The sequence below is a fragment of the Aethalodelphis obliquidens genome, unplaced genomic scaffold, assembly GCF_003676395.1.
Source record: "Aethalodelphis obliquidens isolate GAN/ISIS:26980383/991018 unplaced genomic scaffold, ASM367639v1 scaffold19, whole genome shotgun sequence".
Lineage (NCBI taxonomy): Eukaryota > Metazoa > Chordata > Mammalia > Artiodactyla > Delphinidae > Aethalodelphis > Aethalodelphis obliquidens.
Genome location: NW_020837963.1, coordinates 28,731,204 through 28,755,941, shown reverse-complemented (window position 1 = coordinate 28,755,941; position 24,738 = coordinate 28,731,204). Strand labels below are relative to the sequence as shown.

The 24,738-nt window shown below is 39.9% G+C and overlaps 1 protein-coding gene across 12 annotated transcripts in view; it reads right to left on the bottom strand.

Annotated features, from left to right (window-relative positions):
- The window catches only part of ATP9B (ATPase phospholipid transporting 9B), a 216,946-nt gene that overhangs the window by 187,161 nt on the left and 5,047 nt on the right, over nucleotides 1-24,738 (bottom strand). For 10 of the 12 annotated variants that reach the window (XR_003435307.1, XR_003435308.1, XM_027118809.1 and 7 more), the window contains exons 2-4: nucleotides 14,507-14,680; nucleotides 6,948-7,098; nucleotides 4,344-4,457 (exon numbers count right to left, since the gene is read on the bottom strand). Coding sequence is in view for 10 of the 12 variants with exons in the window: in XM_027118809.1 (XP_026974610.1) it covers nucleotides 4,344-4,457; nucleotides 6,948-7,098; nucleotides 14,507-14,680 (439 nt within the window). In the remaining 2 variants the exon portion in view is untranslated. Of the gene's footprint in view, nucleotides 1-4,343; nucleotides 4,458-6,947; nucleotides 7,099-14,506; nucleotides 14,681-24,738 lie in introns of those variants that run through there. The other 2 variants (XM_027118802.1, XM_027118808.1) reach the window with 2 other exon arrangements.

The window sequence follows — 24,738 nt, the reverse complement described above, 5'->3', positions numbered from 1 at the left end:
TCTGATACAATGTAATGAAATCACTTATTTTCAGTTTACTCTTCCTATTATATAACAAAATATAACAGAAATTAGTTCAGACCTGAAGCCAGTAAACAACACTGCCAGGAGTAATTGAAATAGAAAGATTATTAATTAAGCTATCACTGTTTTCAGAAACATCCTAATTTTAGATAGAGAGCAGAGGGATTAAGTTTGCATTAACTTGTTTTCTTTAAAATGAGTGGACATCAGACATAAGACTTCATAATCACCAGCTTTAAGATTTTTTATGCTTCACTGGCAGGTTTTTGGCTAGGAGAAAACTGCAAATGCTAACTGATTCCTCTTTTGGGCAACTTACAGAACCTTAGAGTGCAAGCAGAGAAAAGATGTCAAAAGCTTCAATGTGTATATGAAGATCCCTGCTCTTCTAGGCCCTGGGATGGGACAGGGTAAGATACACAGGCGTAGAAAGAACAAGGGCTTAGGAAGAAATCAAGAATACTTCCCTTGGTAAAGAAAAAAAAAAAAAAAATACACATGTATATTTTAGATTTAGTTTAAAGGTTCTTTAACTTTGCCCAGATTAATAAAAAAGATCTTCTACAGATAGTATCTAAATTTTCAAAAATTTAAAAGGTGTTGTGAGGTGAGTTTGGATCAAAGAACCAATATACCCTAAGTCAGCTTCGTGGATTCAAAAGTGAGCCCAATGCGCACATCAACTTTGTGAGATTCTTGCCAAGTCAAAGGTTAAAATGCATGTAAAAAGTGCAAGCAAAGATACTGACAAACCTTCATTATGTGTTTTCTGAGAAGAGGCGTCACCTGTGGCTGCTGCCAAACCCAGGAGCAGAGGGAAGGGTGGGAACCCAGGTCTGAGGGTGTGGCGGCCAGCAGAGCGGAGCAGGGGAGCGCCCGCCCGCGTGTCGAGGCCCTGCCCGAATCGAAGAAGGGGAGGGGCTTTTCTCTGCTCTCTGGAGCACGAACACATAATCACAGCAGAATAACGGTCCCCTTATGTGGATACTGAGGTTCGTACTGAGGTATTTATCTAAATATAATAAAGTTTATTTCTCATGTCAAAAAAAAATGATAAAGTACTTCAAAAAACCTGAGAATTCAAGTTAAAGGACCTAAAATCCAATCTAGAACTGGAAATGAGCTCTCGTTAGAGAACAGAGAAACTAGAGAGGCCCATGTATGCTGTGCACTCAGTCCAAGCCTGGCCAACAAGGTCAATCTGTGAACAGATAACACTGAATTCTTCGAAAAGAATCCATCAAAATAGAACATTTTCTTTGGTTAAAAGCTAGTTAAATCAGAGTTAAAAAGGCCAGAGACAAAAGCAAGATACAAATGAATATATTTTACTTCAGATTTTTAAGAAGAATTTGTGTTCTCAGATACTCACTGTTTGAGTTAAAATTAATTTAACCCAAGGTAGAAAATACTATTTAAATGGTAAATACTGCTAGGAATAGAAAATAGGGGCTAGAAATAAACACATGAAAACCATAAATAAGTTTGTGTTTTCAGCATTAGCAAGTATATTTTCTATGTTCTAAAATTTCTGTAATGCTAGACTGCTTTTATTAGAAAATGGACAAAATAAACAGCCCTTTTAAGGAGGGCACATACAGCCTACAGAATTTCTGGCACAAGTGTGTAAGGAATAACACACAATTTGACTGATCGTGCAGCAGTCTGTAACTGAGAACAATTAGAAACAACCTAAAAGTCTCCTTTCCCAAGAGGATGGACAAATCAATTGTGATACATTCACACAATGGAATATTTTAGAGAAGTGAAAAACGAAGGAACTAGATATGTGTGTCCACATGGGTCAATTTTATAAATCAATGTAAAGTCAAAAAAGCATGTTACAAAAGGATACTTAGAGCAAGACAAATGTTACATAGAATTTTTAAAGCATGCCAAAACAGTGCATCTTGTTTTAAAAATACAAACATAAGTAGCAAAATTATTAAGAGATACACAGCAATTTAATCTCAAATTCAGAATAGAGGTTACCTCCAATGAGAAGAAAAGTGAGAGAAAAGAAAGAAGGAAAAGTCACCTATGTTCCCTCTCCATGGCTGTGTGGCTTTAAGATCAACTTTTAAAACTGTGGTGTAAGCTTCAGTGTTCTCCCTCGTGTGACATATGCAACACACAGACACACGCCCCTATCCTATTCAGGATGAAATCTGAGCGCCCACCACCCCTCCGGGCCCCCTTCCCACCAGAGTTGCACGTCCACACACTCCAGGGTGTCCAGACCTTGTGCAACTACTGTGCCCTCTGCCTGCAACACCTGCTCTGCACACGGCCCACTCACTCCCTCCTATCATCCAGATGTCGTCAAATGCCACCCCAACAAAGGCGACTTCCTTAGCCACCCTATTAAAATAACCCGGTCATTCTCTACCCCCATATCCTGCTTTACATTTTCGGCTTCACGGCTTCATGGCAGGCTTCCTGGCATGACGGATCATTTAAATTGTCTTTCTCCCCCAGAATATAAGCTCTATTAGGACAGGGTTTGTCTTATTCACAATTGAATCAACACTGCTTTCACTAGTGCTGGACACAAACGAACTCAGTGGGGGCTGATCAAAGAATTGTGTATTTCATTCCATACATATTTTAACCCATTTTTCCCCATTTTTCTAATATGTACACCTTCAGTGTTATTAAATACTTTTTCTAAACATCATTTTCAAAGGTACACAGTAGCACAGTATTCCAACAATGCATGGCATAAAGCACAGTTAAACAATCCAGTTAGACATTTGACTTTTCAAATAATTTTGTCATCAAGAATAATAGGGCTTCCCTGGTGGCACACTGGTTAAGAATCCGCCTGCCAATGCAGGGGACATGGGTCCGAGACCTGGTCGGAGAAGATCCCACGTGCCGCGGAGCAATTAAGCCCCTGCGCCGCAACTACTGAGTCTGTGCTCTAGAGCCCGCGAGCCGCAACTACTGAGCCCACACGCCTAAAGCCTGTGCTCTTCAACAAGAGAAGCCACCACAATGAGAAGCCCGCGCACCTGCAAGGAAGAGTGGCCCCAGCTCGCCATAACTAGAGAAAGCCCGCGCGCAGCAACAAAGACCCAACTCAGCCATAAATAAATAAATAAATAAACAAATAAATAAATATTTTTTAAAAAGAATAATAATAGACATTAGTAAAGACATTCTTTAGACTCTATGACTGATCATTATTGCTTTAAGATAAATTCCTCAAATAGAAATGCTGAATCCATTTATAAGGCATTTTATATATATTTCCAAACTATCCTCCAAAAAAAGGCTGTATAGATTTATGTTTACACAACAGTGGATGAGAATCACAGCTTCACATCATCAGCACCAACGTCTCTGTTGATCTGGCGAATACAACAAGTGGAAAAGGTATCCATTTATTCAGTAATTTTGTATCTAGATTACACATAAGTTGCTTTCATTGCTCAGACCCACGCCACCCTAAAGTCTACGTGAACAGGAACCGGAGAGGGACTTAAACTTACCCCCGCTTCCAGCCCTCCTGCCGCACCTGAAAGCACAGCCTCAGAGGCAGCAGGGCTGCACGAAGCAGAACAGATCAACTGGAGAGCACAGGGCTCCGATCTCCAGTTCTGAGGGCGGGAAACCTGAGCACTGCCCTGCTCCCTCGCTACAGGAATCATCTCACTCGCCATGTTTTCTTGCCCAGATCACACTGGTGATCTGCCCAGGAGGGAGCACACCAAAGGGAGCAGTACCCGCTTCTAGGTGAAAAGAAGGAAGGAGACATACCTCTTACCTCTGTAAACTGAAAAGCAATGAAAACTATCTGCAAACAGTATAAAACTATCAAGATAGCATGTTTGAGATGGAAATATTCAATGACAAACATCATTTGCCTTCCCAAAAATGTCACGCCCCAAGCTGTCAACCAGCGGCTGCCAGACTTCACTGAGATGCTTCAGAACTGTCGCCATCAGGCAGAGGGAAAAGCTGCCCACCCGTCAGGATGTCAGAGGCGCTGGGCAGACTCGCACAGGCCCGCCCCATCTCTCCCAAGAGCTCCTCCAGTACGGGGCAGCGGGGCTGGGGACACACAGCTGCCACCCTAGGGCCCGACAGAACGCCCAGCCCCACCAGCAAAGGTGCTCTGTAGCTTCTCCAGCCAACCTAGCGCCGCACGCTGCCCTCACACTCCTGTGAAACCTTGTAACAAAAGTTCAGTGACACACAGCAACATATCACATTTTAAAAATACGATTGATTTATCTTTTAACCATCTCCACTCTTAAAGCTATATTTTAAATACTTAATAATTTCACTTAATTTCAAAAATCTTTTCTTTTTACCAGAGGAGCCCAGTAGGTGTAGAGATAGCCTATTTTCAATGCTGGCACAAACTGTGAGCAGGATACTACCAGAAAATAGAGATTCAAGAAAAACTTGAATTGTTCATATAAAACCTAAAAAGAAAAAGAAAAAATTAACATAATCTCTTCAAGGAAAATCTTTCATATCTTAATTAAATAATTAAAATCAACATAATATCTAACTGTATTTCCATCAAACAGTGAAAACATGCCCTGAGTCACAATACATTAATTTTGACAATGGCTTTCCAATAACTAAATCACAAAAAAGAGCTAAGGTTACCCCAAATTATATTTAAAATAAACTGAAAAAAAAAAGACAATTAGAACTTTCAACTATGTTAAGTGTCCTCTAAAAGTTTCTTATTTTCTTGCATGCAATTTTCCAGGTTCCCACACTCATCTTCTATAAATCTTTACATGCACACCAAATGAGACAGCAAAACCTTCCCAATGTTAGTAAGTCAGTTAATATAGATATACAAATGTATCTCTTCATATCAACTCAGAAAATCTTATGGAAAAGTGGTGTTAACCTTGTATTTATGAAATGGTAAACAATAAAACATGATAGCCACGTTTTCTGAATGTGGACATCTAGGTAGTTTTAGAAAGATCGAGTGAACAAGCAAACCATGTACAGGTATGACTTCACACACACACAAAAACCTACTTTAATCTCCTGTATTTACTTCCCTCAAAGTATAAGAAATGATAAAATATAAAAATACGTAAATTGCAGACCAATTTTCAGGAAGACAGCTACCTGCATATTCTTTACGTGATAGCTGATATACGGTAGCTGACCTTCAACACTACAATTACAATGAAACTTACAGACTTGCAAACTGCAAATCAAAATCTCCTGGGATGCCATTTTCTAATACAACGTGGAAGGCACAGAAATTTTCACAAGGGCAGAGCAATGCGTTAAGTACTTACTGTTGACTTAAAGAGTCTGGAACCACAGTTTTTATATAATGAAGTTATACACATCATCACACAGTTATGTGTATGACTAAAAACATCAGTTACATCAATGACACATTTATATTCATAATCATGTTCAACTGCAGTCTAAAAATGTTTTGAATCATTTCATAAATTAATCTTAGCAGGAGAGAAAACTCTTTTTCCTCAGTGATTTCTTTCAAATCTCAGTTAGCATAGATTATATCTACTAGCAATTCGGAAATTGCCATTCGTGCTAAAAATGGCATAGAATTCCTACTGTGCAATTACCAAATGTTTCTAAAATACTACGTTTTAGATGAAAAGACTAATTTAAGAGACAATCTAAGAAAAAAGTCATTCCCACGGTAACAGCTGTACAGACACATCAACAGGTCTCTTCTGGACAGCCGTCCTGGTAGCCAAGTGAACTCACTCGGATCAAAACTAAGCTGCCCGATCCACCTTAAACCACTGCAATCAAGACGTGATTGTCTGCTGAGCGAACTTCTGGAGGGCTTTAGGAAAATGTACAACACTTAGCCAACGTGGGAGTATTTAATAATTTAAACCTAAGGAGAAAACAGTAGCTTCATTCAATAAAGATGAGAATATTTATCTGCCTGAAAGCGAGTTTACACTTTATTGTCCTAACAAAAGGTCAGTCTTTTAATTATGAAGCCATTAGTTTTGTGTGTTTTAATAAAGGAGCATATCAGACATCAAGCATCTGACAACTATTGGACGGATGGGGGGGGTGAGGGCTGATCAATGCCCAATATCAAGTCAGCGTGCTTATTTAAATAAAAACATGAAAGATAAAGCAGCCCTCATTTCACATAATCAAGAGGGGTTTTTGCAAAATAGCGTAAGAGCTAACACCTAGAACATATCAAAAACTTTGATACTGGAAACATAAATCAGTCCCAGCTTTCTTTTGCCTTTAGAAAGATAAATAAATCTGTCTATTAAAATAGGGAATGATGCACAAAAAGCAAAAATAATTCCACTAATCTAAATACATATAATCGCAGTTTTATAATTTAAGCCACAAATATCACTGGCAACAAAAAAAAGTAGTAAATATTTAAACTTCAGAATTTAAATTTAGCATAATACCTAATTAAAGATAACTACTGACATAACAATACAACAAGGCCTGAAATTTACAATGTGAAGTAGAAAAGAAATCTATAAATGCTTATAGATATTTTGTTATGGAGTCATGTTTGTGTAAAAAGTTATTTTACTTTCATTGTGACAGCCTCGGCAGGCTTTAAACATTAGATACATTCCACTTTTCCCACCAAACAAATTCCCAGCCAAACAAAATTTATGACTTATTTTCTGATAATTTTATTTAGCTTTACTTGATTATTTCTACAATAATATAAATGTGATGTTTATCTAGAATTGAAGGCAATAATCAAACTATAAACTTTCTTGAGTTGAACCCTTATCATGTGGCTATTACAAATGCATATGAATTACTTAACAATTATTTGAAACACCCATGGTTCCAAAGCAAAAGGACTCTGATTTGGATACGACAGAATTAATGAGAGAAAAAAATGAAAACAAAGTTAGCAATCTCTGATATGCAGCCCATTTTCAAGAATTTAACAATCTTACCCCAGGTATAAAGGTAAATACATTGTATTTCTGATTTTTTATAGAATTTCTGGGATGTTTTTCTTCACACTTTTCCGGATATCCAAGCCACACTGTACGAGCTTTCAATTCTTTCTTTCTTTGACAAATATTTATCAGCCAATCACAGCAACTGCATGAAACAAAAGATACATATTGCGTATGCTTTTTCAAAAGTTTTTGAATTAATTCTATATATCCAGAGCCAATACTGATTGTATTTACCAGACACCAATAGCATATCTACTGTTAATCTGTAAGGGTTTTCTTAAAACAGGTCAGCTATACTAATTTAAATTTGACATGAAGATACTGAAGGAGCTTGAATAAGTGTGCAATGACTCCTAGAACCTCAGGGAAATTATCCTCCCCGTTTAGACCCTCTTACTGGCAAAATAAAACCATTAACATTCTGAAGCAGTCAATGCTTTACATGCTGAGAAAAGAATCGCCATATGTTATGGGTAATTCTCAATACACCACTTGGTGATTCAGTGATAAAGGCTCTCAGACGTCAATTAACTAGGATGTGACCCACGCCCTTGTCTTAAGTAGTCACTTTTTTCCTCCTTTAAGTGATCGCGTTAATATAAAACTAAGACGTATGGCTCAATTCAGTATTTAGAAAGGATACCAATGTTTAATGGACTATTCTAATGGCTTAAAAGCTTGATTGTATTTCCATGTGGCTACCTTCATCTATGCAACGAAGATTTTAATCTAAATCTACCCTGCTCCAACCCTGCTCAGGGTTCCAGGAGCACAAACTCTTCTCCTTCCTGGACATCCAAACCACCATATTTGAATAGAGAGTATAAAGTTTCTAGTGGGATAACTTTTCTTAAAATACTTCAGAAAATGATGAAAAGGTATCAAATTCACCTCTATTAAGCACAAAATAATCCTGAATTTAAAATTCAGTATTAACAATTCAGTTTAATTAAAATTTCCAAAATGCAGAGAAAGACTCCGAGAGGTTTAATAAGGGAAGGGAAGTTATTAAACGTCATCTTCTGAACGTAGCCAAGGCTAGAACTGCAAGCCAGAAGGATAAGGCGGAAATTCCTAACTTCACTTGGGACAAAGCAAGCTCAAGAGTTAACCTGAAATCCTGCAGGATAATGACAGCCTTAGAAGGTGTGACTATAAGATGAGGCTGACCCCTCAGGACTATGTGTCAAATTCACTGCACGTCTTTCTTCCCTTTAACACACTCAGATGTGTTACTTCATAAATCACCCACAGCAGCACCCCGTATGAGAGAATACATTATGTGTTTAAACTGAAATCAGTATATCCCTACTAAGTATCCACCTAGTTCTTGGCTGTGCTCAGAAAACCTTCATCCTGGAAGGACAGGGCTTTGCCCTTTGAAAGCTGCGGAGTCCTCCTGGCGTGGGCACAGCTCATCGCCCGCAGGAGTGTCAGGCTCTGCCGTCCTGAGGAGCTACCCCATGGGGGGTCCAGGAACGCCAAATGCATACCAAGCAGATCAGCTCTAAAACATTCTCCGCACCCCATCTTCTGCTTCAATTGGAGCAAAGAAGACCCAACTCTCCAAGAGCAGAAATTTCTTATCACTGCTTGCCATCACGTTTTAAAAAATAAATCAGAACGGAGAGCATCTCCACGCATAAAGCATACTTTTAAATCCCCAACAGTTATAAATCACAGTATTACTAAACGATTTAAGACTGTCAAAATAAGTATTCCCATCCTTACTGTTTGTTGGTGGGGGAAAGGGGACTGGTCAAGTAGATCTCAGTCAATATTGGTAATATTTTATCTTGTTTATGCTTGTATGAGACAAAAATTAAATAAGGCTTCAAATAAAATATAATAAGCTTCAAACTACTATTTCTCACCTTCCTGTTGCTTTTACAGTAGGACCTGGATTGCCTCCAGCCCAAGCTCCCTCACCAACACCCACACGGAACCAAATTGCCGGACCCGCGCCTCTCCTTGGGGCACCTCCCCACAGCCGGGAGGGAGGGCGCACACTGCCCACCTCTGTCCAGTTACAACACCAACTCCTCGTCTCAGACCCCCGCAACCACACTCACAGACGACAAACTCCCACACGGTACACAAGGGAAAACCGGAGGCCACAGAGGTCAGTGAGCGATGTACGCACAACAGCTGGGCAGGGCTGACACACAGCCCGGACCTCAGTCCCCACTCAACCCCGTGTTCCTCCTGCCGCGAGGACAACAGGCAGGCCGGCGCCTGCTCATCTACACAGACGGCCTGTGCTTAGCACAGCACACAGTACGGCAGCCATTCAACAGACGATGGAAATAAATGAAAAACGCATGAGCAGGCCACAGGACTCCATGGGAAAAATGTGGACTTTAAGGTCGTGCTTTTGGAAACAACTCCCAGCAAGTGGCACTGGGGTGGTCCCCTGGTCTAAGTCTTTGTTTCCTCATCCGCAGAAGCGCTGATGAGGTTACAGGTGACACGCTCTGAGCTCCTGGCACAATGCCTGCCACAGGGAAAGCACTCAGAGCTCTGCTGTCACTGTGCTGCCTCTCGCTGTCACATTCAGAATGTCTCCAAACTTATAACACTAATTGGCACAAAAAGTTACTGTCCAATAAAGCATCCATTGGCCACATGTGGCTATTTTAGTGGGAATTAATTAATGTTAAGTAAAATAAAAAGTGCAGTTCCTCAGTCACCCTATCCACCTTTCAAGGACTCAACAGCCACCTTGTCCAGTGGCTACCATATTGGACGTCACAGATCTAGAATATTCTCAGCATCCCAGGGAAGCGCTGGAGCAGGGCTGGTACACACAAAGCACTCTTCAGGCAAGCACGACAGCTAGGACAGCAGTCCTCGTGTGCACACTTCCTTCAGCATTTCAAATACAGCAAAAATCCTCCAGGAATGTATTCAGATATGAATTTTTCTCCTGAAACACATAATTATCTAATCTAATGGTTTAATGTGCAAAAGTCAGACAAGTCTTAAGATGAAACGGAGGATAGCCAAAGCTCAGTGTTTAAAAAAATATAAATAAAACTTAGGAAATGTGGATTTTCCAGAGTTTAGGCTGGTATCGGCATATCCTACAGGCAAAAAGCTCTATAAATGCAAAACCACTGTCTTCATCACATGACACTGTAAACATTCGCTAGAATAAAAACCTCAACATCTACACCACTGTCAGCAGCACATGAAACTAACATCCCATTAACTTTCAAAGCTTCATACTCTAGAAACTAAATTAAATACGAGGGGCTAAAAACACATACTCAACAGTTCAGTTTTTCTCTATAACACTGTATAGAAAAAACTAAGATTCCCAGACTTCCAAAATGTAATTAAATTATTCATAACACTTTGCTACTACTATTACCAAATTAAAATCTTATTATTATTTCTTCAAGCAAAGACAGAATCAAGCAGTGGTTAGGGAGCCACTATTAAACCACCCGCTATTCCACAATATTAAATGAATACACAGTCTCGAAGTTTTAAAAGCCTGGGGCTCTGCCAGCATTGCCACTGGATTATGCAGACAGAAAATATGACCAGAAAGAGAAGACAAACCCCCCACATAAAGAAAATACTTGTAACCAAAAAAATACGTGTAAGTAAGCCTTATAGAGCTGTAGAGCTAAGGGAGAAAGTAAAACTATGGGCCATTTTTGAAGGCAAAGTAATAAGAGTAAAACATACTGGTAAATACCGGTAAGTGAGAAGGAGATGCAGAGGAGTCCCTGGAAGAAAGAAACCAGAAGCTTTACCCAGGAACATTTCTATGCGCACTGCACGTTTCCTCAGTTACTCTGTATTCAGAAGACACTTTCCCATTTATATGTAAATCGCCTCACACTGTCAAGGCAAATTGAAACTAAATCCAATAGTGTACAAACTATACTTTTTTCTTAAAACATTTTAGGATTAGTAAGTTTTTGCAAATGCCTCTACAATCAAAGTAGTACTCCAATACTCAATAAAGCACATCTTTATATGCCAAGATCCTGTCTTGTAAAATTTTAAGGGGCCATAATTAAATAACTTCCAAAATTTAGAAAGCCTCCTTCCCAAATAAGTAAATAATTATATCCAACAGGTACCTTTGGTTACCAAGCCAAAAGCAACACAGCACTCATGTCCTCTCAAGAGATCAGCATTTTCCCATGCTTCTGCACTCCAAACGTGTTGCCGATTAACTGAAAGTGTAGAGGCCATTTAGGACCGGGAACAATCCTAGCATTTGATACCCCCCTTCATATGGAAATGCCATTCAAGGGTTCCACTTTCATGGGGACAAAGTGATTTTTGATAGCAAGTGAAACGTAAACCTCGTGAGAAAGGCATTACTGTCCCCCAGAACTACATACCGGTGTGCATCACGGTAACCCACGTGGAGGACACCCAAAGGTTTAGAAGACAGATTACAGAAAAAGTTTTTCCAGAGTCAAATTTTTCAGAGTTGGAATTTTTGCCAAATAATAAAAATGAGAAGGCAGGTCTTAAGCCATGAAGAAATTAAAGCCTACTCAATCCCAGAAGAAGAATAATTTAAAAATAAACCTGACTACTCACAGAATCTACAAATAAAAATACAATGAAATATCTGCAACTCATTAATATCATTTGCTATCTATCTTTACTACAATATTCACTGACGTTTTCTTCTGCAATTAAACTAAGTAATTTTATATATCTTCTACTCTTTGATCCTTCGCCTAATAACCTTAATAACACTGACTTTTATAATGCCTGGTATTTAGAAAATAAAAAGGTTAGCAAATATTCAAAACTGGAAATTTATAATAAAGAAAATAAGACCCATCTAAGTTGCTAACTGTACAGTTTGTTCTGTAAGGTGCAGTTTTAATTTCCATAACAATTTCCTGGTGTAGTGGATGCACACTGAACACGAAGTGTGGCCATGTCTCAGGTCACTCTCGTCCACATGGAAAGAGACACTCGTGAGTGAAGCCACCACGATGGTTCGGTCAGCTCTGCCCACATGATCACCATTCACTAAGATAAAGACTATATATACATGTCGAGTATATATTACTGAGCTGTTTTAATATCCCCAAAACATGTTAGTTTTTGCCACTAACACCTAGATTTTCAAATATATTCTTAATATCTTCCTTAAGAAAAGGAATATTACAAATGAAATCAAAAACTTGGCCATGTTCCATTTGGTAAAAACAAAATCCTGTAAAAGACCAAAAATAATTAATTCAACAAGGCACTCGGCCTTCAACAATGTCCACAGTTCTTGGCAACCGTTTCACTGGTATGGATAAGTATCACTTCCAACACGTGGCCTGCCCTCTTGAAGTCCACACCATGCGCACGAGACTATGACCTTAAAGTTTCAGGTCCATCAGTACCCACTCCCACGTCCCCAGTTTCTAGCAACTCTGTCATGCAGGGATCCTCCGTGCACAGTAGGTAAGATTCTCAGCCTTCTCAGTCCCACTGATCTTCACGTCAGGTTCCCTTTAGGAGGGTGAGACCAGGCACTTATCTGCTTGAAGAGTGCAAATCAGGACCTATCGCATTTGGGGCACACCTCCTCGTCCTAGCACTTTTCCCAGTCCGCGGAGCAAAGAGCAAGGAAAGGCTTTGGCGAGTCAAGTCAGACTCTGGCTCAACTTCGGGCTTGGCCCTTAGCTATCAGGAGAGGGCCTCTTCTAGTTCTCGGCTGTAAACAGCAGTGAGAATGCTCATCTCAAACAGCACCACTGGGTCTGATCCCACTCTTTCTTCCACCCCACACTAATGGAAAACACACACCACACATCCATCAAACTGCAATTGCGGCACCGCCCAAAGCTCCTCTGCCGCAGCCGTCTCTTCAACTCACAACACTGGCCACCATTCCCACCGTAACTGCCCACACCCTCGCTTCCACAGCTGGTTCTGTAACGGCTCACGTTTCTCCTTGATGGACAAACAGTAATAAAATTATGCTGGGTTCAATACAGATGTGTGATTACTGATGATCTCTACCAAGGCAGGACCAATTTTGTCATTTTTTTAGTCCTCATGTGTATCCCAGACACCTCCTCACTTAAATGAACTAATGTTCCCAACTGAGGTTAAGATAAAAGTCATCCTCTCCAACACTATTTCACACTTGCTCCCCTATTTTTTCTGCTGCCTAAGAAAAGGATTATTAGCCTTCCTTTCCAACACTGTCCTTTTCCCCAAAGGGTCCCTTTCCTTCTTCCTTCACAGACCTCTACCACACTGCTGCCATTTTAGGAATGTCATCCTTCCAGGTGGTTTCCACTATCACTACAGTAACAGCAACTCTCAAACCTACATGTCCAGATCCTGCTTCTGGATCTGACAGAACTATCTGTCTTAGACCAATCCAGTACATGACAGACTTACATAAGGTATCACCTCACACCAGTCAGAATGGCCACCATTAAAAAGTCTACAAATGATAAATGTTGGAGTGGGTGTGGAGAAAAAGGAACCCTCCTACACTGTTGGTGAGAATGTAAATTGGTACAACCAATTTACAACTCCAACTATGGAGAATGGTATGGAGGTTCCTGAAAAAACTAAAAGTAGAGTTACCACGTGATCCAGCAATCCCACTCCCGGGCATATATCCGGAGAAAACCATAAATCAAAAAGGTACATGCGCCCCAATGTTCACTGCAGCATTATTTACAATAACCCAGACCTGGAAGCAACCTAAATGCCCATCGACAGAGGAATGGATAAAGAACATGTGGTACAGATATACAATGGAATATTACTCAGCCATAAAAAAGAAACGAAATAATGCCATTTGCAGCAACATGGATGTACCTAGAGATTATCACATTAAGTGAAGCGAGTCCGTCAGAGAAAAGATAAATATCATGTGGTATTGCTTATATGTAGAAAGTAAAAAATGACACAAATGAACTTATTTACAAAACAGAAACAGACATAGAAAAAAAACTTACGGTTACCAATGGGGATAGCAGGGAGGGCAGGGTGTGGGGGTAGATTAGGAGTCTGGGATTAACGTATACACACTACTATATACAAAATAGATAAACAACAAGGACCAACTGTATAGCACAGGGAACTATATTCAATATCTTGTAATAACGTACAATAGAAAAGAATCTGAAAAAATATATATATACGTATAACTGAAAAAATAAAGGGACTTGAGCATCCACTGATTTGGGTCTCAGAACCAATCCTCCACAGATACCAAGGGACGCCTCTATAGTCACAGACAGAAAAGAAAGGAACACAGTTTATAAATGTCAGTACAGTGACCAGAATTAATTCTACCATGCAGTAATTACAAAATCACTAATTTTCTCCATCTTTTAAACATTAAAACATCTCACAAAAAAGTGAATTTGGCTTTCTGTCCCTTTGGGATTAGCACTGTTTGGTTTTGACTAAGGTTATTAATACTCTCCATGATGTCATTTAGAGAGTGGCTTCTTTAGTTTGATATAGAAACAAATGTGTTTAGAAGCTAAGCTTATAAATAACTGTGTAACCTTGGTGTGTAGGTTTGGCAGCAATAGAGAACAAACCTGGTACAGAGGAACTTCCATCCTCCACAGACAAACCACTCTAGGCCTCTCTTTCTTCGCAGGATCCTAGCTCGTGGTAATTTGTGGTAATCACTTTCATCATTCTCAAAGCCTTCTTCAGACATCATTAATGGCATTTCATCCAAATGGGCAGACTCATCTTCCAGCTGGTACCTGGATAAAGGAAAGAACAGAGCACTGAGGCAGGCCAAGCAGTCTTCTGTATATGATACGGGTCTGGCTTAGGGCAAGAGCTGGCCCAATTCTACTAATCACACTTTTCTTTTTCCCTCGCACTAAGTAAGCTGTCTTCAGGGGAAGCAAAGCATTACAAATAACACTGCACAGTAATGCTACTTTCCTTTGCAAAAAACTTAACCAAGGTAAGCAGGAAAGGAAAGGTTGTCCAAGGAAGCTGCCATTACCATGCCGTGAGCGGAACCCTCCAAGCAGCCTTCCATGTGTAGTTGTTGTATCTACATAAAAGACCATTCTCTTGATGTTTCTGTATGCTTGAAATAACTTATAATGAGCAACTGGGGAGACTATACTCAAGGGAAAAAAATTTAAGACTAGAATAGATGTCCACTCTCCATTACTTCTATCTACAGCTTCTCCATCTTTTCTCCTGCCACTGCCTCTGAGACCTGTGGTCACCTGGACACTTGTCGTTTTCTCCATCATTACTATCTTCTTTCTCTAGATCTCCTGTCACTCTCGAGAGCCAACGCTTTGGAGATGAAGGCCTACGGAAGGGCGGACGATGACGGGTGCTACTCCAGAGAATCGAGAATATCCAACAGCACTAGCAGAACTTCCATTCTGCTCTGAACTTTAGTAAAATGCATCTCCTACAGTTTATAACAAGCTTTGTATCTGCAGTTAGCTATCTTTTTAGAATCCTTCAGGGAAGTGTGTGTGTGCACGTGTGTGTGGCCTGTGCACGGGTGGGTGGGTGCCTGGGTGTTCCAGTGCACATGTGAGTGTGTGGCAACGGTGCCATGTACCACTCTGCCTACTAGGATTCTGTGAAAAGGTCAGCAGGCAAGATTCCCAAAGCCTGTCTTCATGAGACTTTATTCTTAAAATAAGGGCCTAGCTGTCAAGAACCCAAGCCCAAATGGAATTCAGTGATGGAAAAAAGTCCTTGGACATGAAGGCCAATGTCAACCTCCCACCTAAGTTTCTCTACCGTCTTCTCAACATTTGGTAACTAAAAAATAGTCCAGCGAGAGGATTTACCAGGTTACTCAGTTATCCCCTACAGGGAAGACATTTATAACTCCCCATTAAAAAATATTTCAGTGAATATATCTGTGCATAGCACTTCTCCCATATTTTAGATGAATTCTTTCAGAGATTCCCAGGACTAGAATTGTTATGTAAAGTCATAAGCTGTAAAACACTCGATACATATTGCCAAACTGCAAATTTAAACTCCCACCAATATGAGAGCTATGAGAGATACCAAAAACACGAGAAGCAGTTTACCTCAGCCTTATCAGACTGGGGCGGGTACATTTACTCATTTAAGGGAAGGAGAGCACCTTGGTGTCACACGGGCCCTACACCACCAATGAGCTATGGCCGAGGCTGCTTCCCTCTCGTACGGAAAATTCAATTTAGCTGGACGCAGTTCAGAAGATAAGGGGCAGCAGGGGTGGCCCGTGCAGACGTAAGATCAGGGCCTCTTGCAAGCCCAGAAAGGCAGAAGGAACTTGGCAGTGGAGGCCCTTGCAAATCACAGGAAAGGCAACCATTTCAGGTGAGAGGCAAACATGAGATTCGCTCTGCACTCTGGCTGCCCTGGAGAACTGGTCGAGGCAGAGCTGGAGCCAATTAGGAGGCCGCTGCAGGAGTCCAGGACAGAGACAGACAGTGCTTGAACAAAGGAGCTGGAGGAAACAGGAGAGAAGTGGGTAGATTCAGGGCATTTAAGAGCTAGAGCACACAGACAGGTGATGTTTGACTGTGAACTCAGAGGACACAAGAGCCTAAGGATGACCGGCCTATACGGGAAGGACGGCAGTGCCGCTCAGTAGGACAGAAAACACTAGCAGAAGCAGGCTTCTGGCAGCAGAGGGAGAATCTTGAGTCTGCTTTTATTCATTTTCAGTCTGCGGTCTCTGAAATACGACGCAGGCAGCTGCTATAAACGGAGCTGGCCTGCCAAGGGCAGGCAGGAGCTGGGAGGTCACCAGCTCCTCTTTCCTTAGGAACCTGGCCCACTCCGCCCACCACCCAGGAAGGGCTGCTGTGTAGCTGCCTGGGACCCTCAAACCCTCCTGTGGTTGGTCGGGGACAGGCGGCCAACCAAGCTAAGCCACAGCTGTCCAGGAAAATTCTGCGACTGGAGCTGAGAAAAAGGCGGCAGTCTCCCTCGATAACTAAAGCTACTATCTCCTGTGATAGGAGCTGTTGGAGGTCTATGCCAGTACGTAGAGTAAGAAACCAGAAAACCAGTCTTCTGAAAGAGAAGAACGAATCAGACAGATACGTGTAAAATGAAAAAATGTTTCATGTTTCTTGTTTCATGTTTCAAGATTAAAATGTTTCATGTTTAATCTTTCATGGAAGATTAAATACATAATCTACTTTCAATATGCAAAATATTGCTTTTTTTAAAAAGCGTCAATCTACAAGAACAGAAAACAAAAGAGGAGATAACAAAATGTAAGAAGCTGGGGAAGCAGATGTATGGATGGTAAACAACTAAGCAGAACCATGAAAATGGAGTCTGAAGCCAGCAGTGAAGAAACCAGAGAACCAAGGGACTGGAACCTCAGGACCCTAGCAGGGCTGAAGACCGGCAGCGCTGGGTGCCTCTGGGAGCGCTCTGAAGGGACGCTGAAATAAGAACCGACTGAAAGCTCTGAAAGAAACATCTGGATCCTTACACTGCAGCCCCCCTCCCACCCAACTAGGCAACCAGCCCTCCCCTCCTCTGGGGAAGGGAGGCTGTGCTGAAAACAGAAGACTCAGTGAAGGAGCCACCAACCTGTCCCTCCCACTACCCTGCTGATTACTAATGCACTGTTGAAGGGACAATGCTGCTGATCTAAAGGAGAGGAAACCAGCACTGAACAGTTACTGAGAGCTCAGACTCTCAGGCAGTAATCTAGGCACGTCACGTATATTCATTTAATTCCCATGTTTAGACAATTAACACAGAAAACCATACTATAAGAAAGAACAAAAACTCAATAGACAAACGCGGACCATACATACAATGGGATATCTATCATTCAGCCATGAAAAGGAAGAAAATTGATACAAGCTACAACGAGAACCTTTAGGACATTATGCTCAGTGAAATAAGCCGGACACGAGAAGACAAACACTGAATGACTCCACTTACATGAGGTCCCAAGAGCAGTCAACTCCAGAGACAGGAGGAAGACAGGTGAGCGGGCAGTGGGGGAGGGTGGAAGTCAGTGTCTAAGAGGCACAGAGTTTCAGTTTGGGAAGATGGAAGTTCTGTGGGTAGATGGCAGTGGCGGTTACACAACAACGGTAACGTACTTAACGCCATTTACTGTGCACTTAAAAACGGTTAAGATGGTATTTCTTATGTTACGCATACTTTACCACAATTCTTTAAAAAAGAACAGATTCTGTACTTATTGTTGATGATACCCTGCTCCCCCGCAGCCAAGTAACCACGGGAAGACGGATATCCCCTCATCACTACCCACACCCCCAGCGCGCAAGCTAATTCCTGCAACATGGCTTTCCCTGCACTGAGCACGGGGCCCTTTCTCCTCGTGCTCCTGCTGGCTGCCACAGTCAGTGTGCTGCACCCTTACGCACAGGGCAAGTTTACTCAAGAGATTCATCATTTGGGGAACAGGCTTGTCAATCAGACAATAAACCAGAATGAAAAAGAACTCCTGCAGGCGTCTTAGACGAAGGAGCCCGGGAAAATGGATGGCTAAAGTTCACTGAGTCCTTACTACGGCCAGGCACTCTGGAGGTCTGCATTCTGCATCATCAAAGAAGAAAACTTTAAAGCAAATGAGAAAATGGGGGAAAATATGCAGCACGTGACAGAAAAAAATGATTCTTTATAAGCAGTTCTCACAAATCAATAAAAATCAATAAAAAAGCAAACACTCTGAATGACACATGAACAAAGACAATTCACAAAGGAAGAAATACAGCTATACTTAGAAAATTACACTCCACCACATTAGGAGCTTACGACAAACACTTGAGTGTCTACTACGTGCTAGCGCTGTCCCTGCGGGTACAGAAGCAAAGAGGCACATGAAGCCCCTGCTCATACACAGCTTAGGTACTAACAGGACAAAAACAAGACGTAAACTATTTTCAAAGGGGAAAGTGCTAGGAAGACAATAAAGGGGATGATGAGACCAGAAGTGACAGGAGGGGTCTTCCTCAGATTGTCCAGGAGCCTGAGTCTCAAGAAGCGACACCTGGATGAAAAGCAGCCAAGCACACCAAGGCCTAGGAAGACCTAGAAGGGGCTGCAGAGCCTGGAGGGCTGCAGGAGGGGAGACAGCCAGCGTGCCTGGAGGGAGCGAGCCGGGCGGAGCTGCGGCAAATGCAGCTGCAGACGCAGCGGGGCAAGCCCCACAGACTGGAAGGCCAAAAGGAAGAGCATAATGCGAATTCAAAGTGGAAGGAGGGGAAGGCAGTGGAAGGCTTTAAGCCTGGGAACAATTTTTGTTTTCAAAAAGGACGTTTAAAACATGCAAATTAAAACAACTGAAAAAATAATTCTTAACATTTGGCATGGACAACAGTCTTGGATAACCAGGGACTCTTATTGCTGGTAAGAATGTGAACAACTTTTTGGAGACTAATTTGTGAAGATGCATCGAAAGCCTTTTTTTTTTTTTGGTAATGCAATTAAACTTTAACGCACAGGTTCTATTATCTCATAAAATTAAAAATATATACAAGATATATCTACAAAGATAATGATCACCGTGCTGTGCACCCCAAAAGCCTGGAAAAACCTCATTATCAATGATTAGAGTTGCTTTTAATACATGATGGAATACCATCTCATCACTAAAAGCAAGAGAGCAGAAGACCTCTAGCTGAAAGCATATGTCAGGAGAAGTAGCAGTCACTATTTTCACCTCTCTTTTGAACACCTTACTCCACTGATCAAAGGGATACTCGTTTTAATCTCTCCATGTAATCTTCTACAAACAACTCCAATTACTACTGATACCATCACCGAACATCCCTACAGCAAGCGACCTATCATCTGAGATGGTTCAGGCAAAAAATTACATAAAATCTAAAACAGAACTAATATTTTTCCTCTCAAAAATTCCTTTTTTCTTACTTCTGTGTAGATTACTTCTTTTAAAACAGTCAACTAGAAAATGAATATTTATACAAAATGCAATTAAAATTCAAAACACCACTTAAATATATTATAACATAGTATACAAAATGAGATTTTTAGTCTTTTTCATTAAGCTCTTTTAGCCGTTGTGTTGTTTTTTAGCAAAAGTCACAATCTTATCAAGTTTAATGCTAGAAAAGCAGTACAATGAGTCTGAAAGATAATGAATATAAGCAACATCATGTTTAGTAACCTCAACTTCAGAAATGGAGACTTTGAACTGGCAAGCAATTTATTCCACTTCCAAAGCAATTTTCCTATTGTATTGAAAATTTTACCTCAGTATTTAAAAACAATAAGATGATGAATAATGGATTTTTCAGAGACAGGATAAGCAGAGAATATTAAGTGTCTTTGTTGCCTGGTGTCATACACACTTAATTGGTTTGTCACTCAAGAAAGATCAACGTTTCCAGCAATTAAGTATAATTCTGGAAACATATTTTTAAAATGAGTAACAACAATGTGAACAAAGACGACAGAATGGATGATACTGAACCCAAGAGTACCGCCATGGTAAGAACTGAAGACAGCTATCTTAGCTGCTGCCAAAGGTTTAAAAAAATTAGGAACTTTCAACAAAACATTCAAGTACTGGAAGACGAATAATTTACATGTATCTAAGTAAAAGTAGGTCAATACAATAACTATCTTAAACTCACATTTTTATCTTAAGTATCCAACAGTCTTATTGTTTCCACTTTGATGAGAAACATTTCTGAGAGTCAACTGATATTAAAGGGAGAAAAACATTTAAAATATGCCTAACGCTTAAACCTTCTTTAAGAAAAATAAACACTCCCTCTTTGCCTACATGTAAATAACGCAGAAAAACAAAGCGACAAAATGCTATAGAGAAATGTGCGTATTTTCTTCATCAAATAGAGCTTCCAAGTTCAACTGTGTCACTGATGAGTCATTAATGAGCAGCAAAACTGTATGAACTTCTGAAAAATTGGAACTCCTTCCTTCCTACAGCAGCAGAGGAGATGAACAAGGGAATAGTTTAAAAAGAAAAAAAATTTAAAGGAACAGCACCAGAGCAGCATGCCTTGACATCAGCAGCAAAAACAAGCAACAGGGACAAGGGTCAGGCAGTCCCTCGAGCTGAGGCCCCCGGCCACACACTGTTTAGGTAGTAACCTTGGAGTTACTGACTCCTCTTACACAATGTTCTGTAAGAGATGAGAATACCAACTTCTCAAATAAGAAATTACACTAATGCTATACATAAATGGAGACAAACTTCTGAATCAGAGTTAATGGTGCGATATCTAATATACGTAAATGTCAATCTGGAAATTTACAGATGAGCAGGCCAGTTAGCTCAGGACACACACTCCAGTGGCCCAGAATGTGCTACCCCAGTCACCGACTCATCTTCACGCTGACACCGTCGGTTTAGAAAACTAAGTGAGACATTTCCATGCTGGCAAGTGTGAAGAATGTCGTAAACGTGTGCGAACTACAGCCCCGGAAAGGAAATTAATTCTATAAATTTTAAGACTATGTCTCTGATTCCAAGGAATCCTGGGCCTGGATACTTAGATAAATGCTATCTTACTAATCATTCTGTACTTTAAAAAAGCTTTCAATTGCAAACCATCACAGCAAAGGAAAAGTTTCATCTTTACAAATAGTAAAATATTTTTTTATCATTATGATAATTGTAAAATTTTTAAGATTCAGAGAAAACTGTATGTAGACACTCAATGAGAAAACTAACACTAAAAAAAAAATTGTGTTGCCTCTACTAAGAAACGTACTAATATTTTAGAGATAATCAGACAATAGGCATCTGTTCTCAGCATGAGTCTCTTTTTAAAAGAGACTGATAAAACAGAAGACTTAAATAAGGTCCACAGCCCCATAGCATAACACCAAAATGTCGAGGATACAAGCAAAAATCACTCATTACACCAAAAACCAAAAAACTTCAAATTGAATGAGAAAAGAGAATCAAGAGATGTTAACATCAAAATGATGCAGATGTTGCAATTATCTGACAAGGGTTTTGAAACATTCATCATAAAAATGTTTCAACAGGCAATACAAACATGTTGAAGCATATGCAAAAGAATAGAACGACTCAGCAAAGAAACAGCTAATATAAATTAGTATCAACTGGAAATTTTGAAACGAGAAAAAAAAATAGCAGAGACTTAAAAACTGAATGGACAGGCTCAGCAGCACAATGCAGGAGACAGAGGAAAAATCAATGAACTTGAAGACAGAACAACAGAAATCACCCAATCTGAACAGAAAACAGACTTAAAACAAATGAACAGAACTCATGACCACATGGGACTAAAAGAAAAGATCTCACAAGGCGTCACTAGAGTAACAGAAGAAGAGAAAAAAGAAGGTCCCAAACATAAGTATTCAAACAAATAAAGGCTGAAAACTTCTATTTGACAAAAGATTCAAGAAACTAAGTGAAACAGTATAAACTCAAAGAAATCTATGCTAAGGCCCATAATAATCAAACTACTGAAAACTAAAGACAGAGTTTGAAAGTAGTGAGAAATGATATCTTACCTACAAAGGAAAAATCATTCAAATGACATCAGATTTCTCATCAAGAATCATGCAGGCCAAAAAGAAGTGACATAACATTTTTCAAGTGCTCAACCCCAAACTGTATATCTCGTGAAAATATCCTTTAGGAATGAAGGGGAAATAAGACATCCTCAGATGAAGTAAAACTAAAAGATTTGTTTCCAGCAGACCTACCCTCAAAGTATAGCTAAGGAATTCTTAAAGCAGAACAGAAACAATGAAATAAAGAATTTCGGTACATCAGGAAATAAAAGAACAACAGAAATAGCAAAAATATGGGTCAGTATAACAGACCATCCTTCTCCTCTCAAGTTTTCTAAATTATGTTTGAGAGATGAAGCAAAAATTATAACACTGTCTGATGTGCAATTCTAATTGTATGTAAGGGAAATATTTAAGTACTTTTACATATGTAAAATTTACATATAATTTTACAAGACACAAGCATACCTCAGAGTTATTGTGGGTTTGGTTCCAGACCACTGCAATGAAGCAAATATGGCAATAAAGTGAGTCACATGAAATTTTGGTCTTCTGGTGCCTATAAAAGTTATGTTTACAATGTACTGTAGTCTATTAAGTGTGCAACAGCAATATGTGTAAAAAAAAAATACGTGCCTTAATTGGAAAATACTTTATTACTTAAAAATGCTAACCATCATCTAACAATGCAGCGTTGCCACAAACCTTCAATTTGTAAAAAACACAATAATGCAAAGCACAATAAAACAAGGTATGCCCATAATTACATTACTAATAGGGGAGAATAAAAGGATGTAAGGTAAGAAATATACACTTTACTCAAATTGATAAAATATCAACACAAGTATACTGTGATGAGTTATGCATGTATAATATAATATCTAGAACTGCTAAATAGTACTTATACAAAGAAAAGATCCAACATAAAACAGCATAAGTAAATCAAAATAGAATTCTAAAAAGTGTTCAAAGTAACCCACAAGAAATCAGGAAAAAGAAAACAGAGAAACAAAAAACACAGAAAACAAAAAGTAAAATGGCAGATGTAAGCACTAACTAACCATCACTACAATGAATGTAAATGTTCTAAATACATCAACTCTAAGACACAGATCGGCAGAGTGGATAAAAAATATAAACCAACCATACACACACTAAAAGAAACTCACGTTAAATATAAGTAGGTTGAATTTAAAAGGATGGAAAATTATACGCCAGGCCAACATAAATCAAAAGAAAGCAGGGCTTCCCTGGTGGCGCTGTGGTTGGGAGTCCGCCTGCCGATGCAGGGGACACGTGTTCATGCTCCAGTACGGGAAGATCCCACATGCCGTGGAGCGGCTGGGCCCGTGAGCCATGGCCACTGAGCCTGCGCGTCCGGAGCCTGTGCTCCGCAGCGGGAGAGGCCACAACAGTGAGAGGCCCGCGTAAAAAAAAAAAAAAAAAAAAAAAAAAAAAGTAAACTTCAGAGCAATAAAATTACTAGAGACAGACAGGGAAATTACATAAGGATAAAAGTGTCAGGCCCTCAAGAACACAAAGCAATCCCAAACATGAATGCACCGAACAACAGACCTGCAAAATATGTGAAGCAAAAATTGAAAAAACTAAAAGAAGAAATAGACAAGTCCATGATTACACTCAAGAGACTTCAACTCCCCACCCTCAACAACCCATACAACAACTAGACAGTAAACCAGCAAGGAGAGAAGAACTCAACACCATTAACTAACGAGATCTAATCACATTTCAGAACATTTCACCCAACAACAGCACCATACACTTTCTTTTCAAGAGCCCCAGGAATTCTTACCGATGCAGACCATATCCTCAGTCACAAACTGCACCAAATTTAGAATAACTGAAATCACACAAAGTGTGTTCTTTGATCACAAAGGAATCACACTAGATATTAGTAACAGGAAGATAATAGTAAATTTTCCAAACACACTTCTAAATAATCCATGGGTCAAAGAGGATGTCTCAGAGAAAATCAAAATACCAGAATTTATTGGACACAGATAAGTCAGTACCAAGAGGGAAATTTACAGCACTAAACATTTATACTAAAAAGAAGTCTCTAATCAATAATCCAAGCTCTCACCTTAAGAAATGAGAGGAAGAGAAAAATAAACCTAATGTAAGCAAAGGAAGGAAAAAATAAAGAGCAGAAATTAATGAAGTTGAAAAAAAGAAAACGATAGAAAAAATAAGTAAAATAAAGATGGATCTTTGAAAAGATCAAACCTCTAGCAGGAACGACCAACAAATAGAAGTGAAGGCACAAACCACCAACACCTGAATGAAA